The sequence below is a fragment of the Ailuropoda melanoleuca genome, chromosome 4, assembly GCF_002007445.2.
Source record: "Ailuropoda melanoleuca isolate Jingjing chromosome 4, ASM200744v2, whole genome shotgun sequence".
Lineage (NCBI taxonomy): Eukaryota > Metazoa > Chordata > Mammalia > Carnivora > Ursidae > Ailuropoda > Ailuropoda melanoleuca.
This window is the reverse complement of record NC_048221.1, coordinates 10,735,991-10,743,084: the sequence shown is the minus strand read 5'-3', so window position 1 is coordinate 10,743,084 and position 7,094 is coordinate 10,735,991. Positions and strand designations below refer to the sequence as shown.

The window sequence follows — 7,094 nt, the reverse complement described above, 5'->3', positions numbered from 1 at the left end:
GCAATAAGAAAGTGACAAAGACTTTTCTCCAATAAAATTTCCTTTGAAGAAACTGAATTTAAACCTCTCAAATCACTCACTTAGCTTCTTTGGGTATGGGAGTTTTGTGTTGAAACCTTAAGTAGAAGAAAAATCTAATGTCAGTTTGGAAAAATTGTTCTTTTTGATGGCTGAGTAATATTCCATTGTATATATGGACCAAAAAGAATGATTTCTCAACATTTGCTGCAACACGGGTGGGACTGGAGGAGATAATGCTAAGCGAAATAAGTCAAGCAGTGAAAGGCAATTATCATACAGTTTCACTCATTTGTGGAACATAAGAAGTAGGAAGATCAGTAGGAGAAGAAAGGGAAGAAGAAAGGGGGGAATAAACAGAAGGAGGAATGAAACATGAGAGACTGTGGACTCTGGGAAACAAACTGAGGGCTTTGGGGCGGGGGGCGGAATGGGATAGACTGGTGATAGATATTAAGAAGGGCACATATTGCATGGAGCACTGGGTGTTATACTCAAGTAATGAATAATGGAACTTTACATCAAAAACTAGGGATGTACTGTATAGTGACATAATATAATAAAAAAATATCATTATAAAAAAATAAAGTCAGTTTGGAGACAGTCAACCATATTTGCTGGTACAGAGAAGTTCTCCTTGCATAAATGTCAATGTGGTTGTGTCCTTGAGACCTCTGGGCATTAAGATATGAAAACCAGTTCATTGTGAAAGTTAAGGCCACACATTCTCAAATTTTTTTGGTCTAAATTTCTATATTCCTAGCATTCCATTTGAAAGCAAATACCATTATTTTCACTTCTTTTTTTTTTAAAGATTTTCTTTATTTATTCGACAGAGATAGAGACAGCCAGCGAGAGAGGGAACACAAGCAGGGGGAGTGGGAGAGGAAGAAGCAGGCTCATAGCGGAGGAGCCTGATGTGGGGCTCGATCCCATAACGCCAGGATCACACCCTGAGCTGAAGGCAGACGCTTAACTGCTGTGCTACCCAGGCGCCCCTATTTTCACTTCTTTACCCTCCAAATTTCTTTCAGGCTTTCTTTCAACATAATAGACAGGTTATAATGAGTTTAATGAGGGTTTCGAGCCTTGTGCATGTACATCCATGCATGTGAGTGTGTTTTCTTGAAATAAGAATGTACACGAATACATATACATGTAATACACACAACCCTTAGTCTTGAAATTATTCTGATCAAACAAAGTATTTATATACATTTCATCTTTCCTCACAACATGCCTTGAAGTTATGTTTATTGATAGCACATTGTGTTCAGAAGGAAATGAAGGCTGGAGGGATTACACACTAATAACTTTATAACAAAGATGTTGGAACTTACTGTGTACCTTCTTGAGTTATATGGAAATGGAATCATGCAGTACGTACCCATGATTTTTCAATATCTCTTTCAATTCCTAACGTTGTACATTTTATTTTTATTTTTTAAAAAATATTTTACTTATTTATTTGACAGAGAGAGAGAGAGAGAGAGAGAGAGAGAGAGAGATAAAGAGAGCACACGAGCAGGCAGAGCTGCAGACAGAGGGAGAGGGAGAAGCAGGCTGTCCACTGAGCAGAGCCTGATGTGGGCTTCAATCCCAGGACCCTGGGATCATGAACTGAGCTGAAGGAAGATGCTTAACTGACTGAGCCAACCAGGCACCCACATTGTACACTTTTAAAAAGTATAGTTTATAGCATGTAATAATGCTCCAGTAAATTAATTAGAATTTAGAAATTCTAGTGGTGCATGACTCAGGGTCAGATCTGGAGCACAGGTAGCTGAGTCAGACCTATTGGGGTGGGAGAGCTCTCTTCCAAATGTGAAAAAGCAAAGTTTCACATGTAGATGTTAGAATAGTGGGATTAAATTAAGACAATTCACTTTTGATAAACTCATTTATTTTGTAACTAGAAGATTTCCTACCTATAAGAAAGAAGTAAAATAACATAAATTAGTTCAAGACAGAAGAGCACTGCAGCTACACACCTCATGGATCAGTCATAGAAACACAATGTAGAGAGTCACACCTGACTTCAGATTCATGGGAATCCCTGCAGAGATCAAAACAACTGCCTACCCTACAATCCCCTTTGATAATAAAGATATTATATTAAGCCATTTTTAAAGATTTTATTTACTTGATAGGGAGAGAGAGTAAGCTAGAGAGAGAGCATGAGCAGAGGGGTGAGGGACATATGGAGGGAGGGAGAGGGAGAAGTGGACTGCCCACTGCGTAGGGAACCAGATGGGGGCTCCATCCCAGTACCCCGAGATCATGACCTAAGCCAAAGACAGATGCTTAACTGAGCCACCCAGGCACCCCTATAAAAATGCATTTTATTGTAGGATGCTTGTATGCAGCAATAGGTAACTGATATAATAATCAAATCAGGCAGAACGTATGGCATTTGTAATAATCTGATTCTTTTTCTCCCAGGCAGTTGTTCTGATATTTGAAAGTAACTTTCATGATTACTCTGTTATTCATCTCATGTAACTGAATTAAAAAATGAGAATGAGTTCTCAACATTTGCTGCAACATGGACAGCACTGGGGGAGATAATGCTAAGTGAAATAAGTCAAGCAGAGAACGACAATTATCATATGGTTTCTCTCATCTATGGAACATAAGAACTAGGAGGATCGGTAGGAGAAGAAAGGGATAAAGAAAGGGGGGTAATCAGAAGGGGGAATGAACCATGAGAGACTATGGGCTCCAAGAAACACACTGAAGGCTTCAGAGGGAAGGGGGTGGGGGAATGGGATAGACTGGTGATGGGTAGTAAGGAGGGCACGTATTGCATGGTGCACTGGGTGATATACGCAATGAATGAATCATCGAACTTTACATCAGAAACCAGGGATGTAATGCATGGTGACTAACATAATATAATAAAAAAACGTTAAAAAAATGACTCCATTGAGGCCCCTTTGAGGTAACGTGGAAAGGTTGGAAGAACATATATGTGTGCACTAAACTAGTGACTCTAAATCACCTCCTGGATGAGAACCCAAGCTTGCTGGTGAGTCATCCAGTGGTTATGAGCATGAGATACAGTGGATGATAACGATGTTGCTCATTCACTCTCCCTTTAGATGTTATGGGAAAATTTCAAATAGTGGGAGATACACCATTTAGAGAAATAGAAGGAATCATATTTGTATGAAGCACTGGAAAATTTCAACCAGAAACCAGAAAATAATTTAATAAAACCCCAAACATGCTACCAGTCTTTCATCTTAATAAATACACTTTATGAATGGACCCTGATATTCCATAATTCAATAGGTAGATGAAGTGCCTGTGAAAGAAATAGTTTGCACAAGTAATGCATCATGGAACTTTACATCAAAAACTAGGGATGTACTGTATGATGACTAACATGATATAATAAAAAAAAAGAAATAGTTTGCACAGAAGTAAATGTATGCTTTAATATCTTGCTTCATTATCCTTAAATTCAACTTGACTCTAAGGCCATATTTTGTAGATCTGTTTTTCCATATTTGTCTTTCTGTGTACATTCCACTCGTGCACATGTATTTCATTATCATTTTTTTCTTAGCCAGTGACTATGTGAGGCATGGTGGACACAAGCTGTTTAATAACAGGATCTTAAAAGATTTTATTTTTTATTTATTCGACAGAGATAGAGACAGCCAGCGAGAGAGGGAACACAAGCAGGGGGAATGGGAGAGGAAAGCAGTCTCATAGCGGAAGAGCCTGATGTGGGGCTCGATCCCATAACGCCGGGATCACGCCCTGAGCCGAAGGCAGATGCTTACCCACTGTGCCACCCAGGCGCCCCTAATAACAGGATCTTAATGTGTAGATAAATCCCCATGATCAGCTATAACCACCAGTATGTCCTAGAGGAGAATACATACAGCAAACTCTTTGACCTCAGCCGCAGCAATTTCTTACAAAACGTATCTTGAAAGGCAAGGGAAACAAAAGCAAAAATGAACAGTTGGACCTCATCAAGATAAAAGCTTCTGCGCAAAAGAAGTCAACAAAACTGTAAGGCAACCTATCGAACTGGAGAAGATATTTGCTAATGACATATCAGATAAAGGGCTGGTATCCAAGATTTATAAAGAACTTAAACTTAACACCTCCCCCCTCCAAATAATCCAGTTAAGAAATGGGCAGAATATATGAACAGACATTTCTACAAAGAAGACATAAAAATGGCCAACAAACACATGAAAAAATGCTCAACATCACTAGCCATCCAGAAATACAAATCAAAATCACAATGAGATACCACCTTACACCAGTTAGAATGGCAAAAATTAACAACACAGGAAACAAATGTTGGCAAGGATGTGGAGAAAGGGGAATCCTCTTACACTGTTGATGGGAAGGCAAACTGGTGCAGCCACTCTGAAAAACAGTATGCAGGTTCCTCAAGATGTTAAAAACAAAGCTACTCTATGATCCAGCAATTGCACTCCTGGCTATTTACCCCAAAGATACAGACGCAGTGAAGAGAAGGGCCATATGCACCCCAGTGTTCATAGCAGCATTGTCCACAATAGCTAAATTGTGGAAGGAGCCAAGATGCCCTTCAACAGATGACTGGATTAAGAAGATGTGGTCCATATATACAGTGAAATATTACTTAACCATCAGAAAGAATGAATACTTACCATTTACCTCAACATGATTGGAACTGGGGGTATTAAGCTAAGTGAAATAGGTCATCAGAGAAAGATAACTGTCATATGGTTTCATTCATACATGGAATATAAAAAATAGTGCAAAGGATCATAAAGGAAGGGAGGGAAAACTGAATGAGAAGAAATCAGAGAGGAAGACAAACCATGAGTGACTCCTAACTCTGGAAAAAAAAACTGAGGGTTGCTGGAGGGGTCATGGGGTAATGGGGTAACTAATTGATGGGCATTAAGGAGGGCATGTGATGTTATGAGCACTGGGTGATACATGCAGCTGATGAAGTACTGAACTCTACATCTGAAACTAATGATGTACTATGTGTTGGCTAATTGAATTTAAATAAAAGAGGTGCATTCTCTGGCAGAGCAGTTAAGGTAGTGATACACAAAGGAAAGATGTTCACAAAAGGGAAGCACAGTGGTCTCAGATTTTTCTCTGTTATAAACTTACATAAATAGCTGTGGTGGCTAAGAGTAGATTTTCCATAGGAGTAGTATTCAGTCAAACAAAAGAAAAAAATGCTCACTATGATACATTTTATTTGAGAAGAATTTATTCTTTTTTTTTAAAGATTTTATTTATTAATTTGACATAGAGAGACAGCCAGCGAGAGAGGGAACACAAGCAGGGGGAGTGGGAGAAGAAGAAGCAGGGACCCTGATGTGGGGCTCGATGTGGGGCTCGATCCCAGAACGCTGGGATCATGCCCTGAGCCGAAGGCAGACGCTTAACGACTGCGCCACCCAGGCACCCCTGAGAAGAATTATTCTTAACAGATTCATGTAGTCCTTTGAATAAGTGAGAATGTTCTTAACATTTCACACTCAAGGTTAGGAATAACATTTAGAGAATAGGAAAATGAAAAAGGGACTATCTCTTGGGTATCAGAGATATCAGGAAGTTTAATAAAATGAGTTGCATAAATTATACAGAAAGGTAAAAAAAATAGAAATTCTAGGAAAAAAAATAAAAGAAGCATGTTCCACTTCCACAATCTGATCAAAATATCTTAACATTTGGCTCAGGATTTCGGCCCTGCAATTGTGGGGACTTCTTCAGCCCCATGAAGATTGGCCCTTTTAGAGCTGTCAACACACAAAAGCCTCACCAGAGCCTCCTTTATGTCTTTGTTCCTCAGGCTGTAGATGAAGGGGTTCAGCATGGGCGTGACCACCGTGTACATCACCGAGGCCACTGCACTTGCGTGGGGCCACTGCACTTGCGCAGAGCTAAGGTACACTCCTAGGCTCGTACAATAAAATAAGGAGACAACTGAGAGGTGAGATGCACAGGTGGAAAATGCTTTATACTTGCCCTGAACTGATGAGATCCTAAGTATGGAGGAGACTATCTTAGAATAAGAGTAAAGGATCCCAAGGAAGGGACCACCAGCCAGCAACATAGCTGCAAAATATATCACCATGTTATTGAGAAAGGTGTCAGAACACGCAAGATGTATCATCTGATTGATTTCACAGAAAAAGTGGGGGATTTCCAAGACTGTGCAGAAGGACAGCCGCAACACCATTGAAGTTTGTAACAAGGAATGCAAGGCACTCAGGATCCAGGATACCAGAACCATCAGTCCACAAAGCCAGGGGTTCATGATGACCGTGTAGTGCAGAGGGTGACAGATGGCCACAAAGCGGTCATAGGCCATCACACTCAGGAGAAAGATGTCTAGCCCTGTAAACAGTATGAAAAAGTACATTTGCGTGATGCAGTCTGCATAGGTTATGACTTTGTTCTGAGTCTGGATGTTCCACAGCATCTTGGGGATGGTGGTGGAGGTGAAACAGATGTCTACAAAGGACAGGTTGGCCAGGAAGAAGTACATGGGTGTGCGAAGGTGGGAGTCTGAGCTGACGGCCAGGATTAGCAGCAGGTTTCCAAACACAGTGATCAGATACATGGAGAGGAAAAGCCCAAATATGATGGGCTGCAGTTCTGGTTTCTCTGAAAATCCCAGAAGCTGGAACTCTGAAATTCCTGTATTGTTTCCTGTGTCCATGTGGTGGAAGGACTACCAGCACAAGGGAAAATAGCACAACTAATTTTCACACAAATTGTCATTGCTCACATTGCAGAAATGCAACAATTTATATTTTCCAGTCAAAAAACTAATTGCAATATTATGTGAATGAATTTGGGCCCCTTGAGAGGATCGCCAGTTCCTCTCTGATTAGAAATTTTCATCACAACATCAGATGTTCCCCGAAAGGTAGGGTATTTTACAGTTTTAGTAAGAAATTATTTCATGCATTTGAGGAACATATAGAGTGCTGACCATGTTTTGGGAATTCTAGTCATAAAGTAGTGGGTGTTACATATTGCATGGTGCACTGGGTGTTATACGCAACTAATGAATCATTGAACTTTACATCAAAAAC

General features: G+C 40.1%; 1 protein-coding gene across 1 annotated transcript; it reads right to left on the bottom strand.

Annotated features, from left to right (window-relative positions):
• Window positions 1–5,725: 5,725 nt before the first annotated feature.
• On the bottom strand, window positions 5,726–6,715 carry LOC117801748 (olfactory receptor-like protein OLF4). Its single transcript, XM_034657184.1, has one exon. The coding sequence runs from the start codon at window positions 6,713–6,715 to the stop codon at window positions 5,726–5,728; it is 990 nt and encodes a 329-aa protein (XP_034513075.1).
• Window positions 6,716–7,094: the final 379 nt, after the last annotated feature.

What these genes read in the sequence shown, in the direction of transcription:
- LOC117801748 (XM_034657184.1), bottom strand. Translation starts at nt 6,715, where the DNA reads ATGGACACAGGAAACAATACAGGAATTTCAGAGTTCCAGCTTCTGGGA.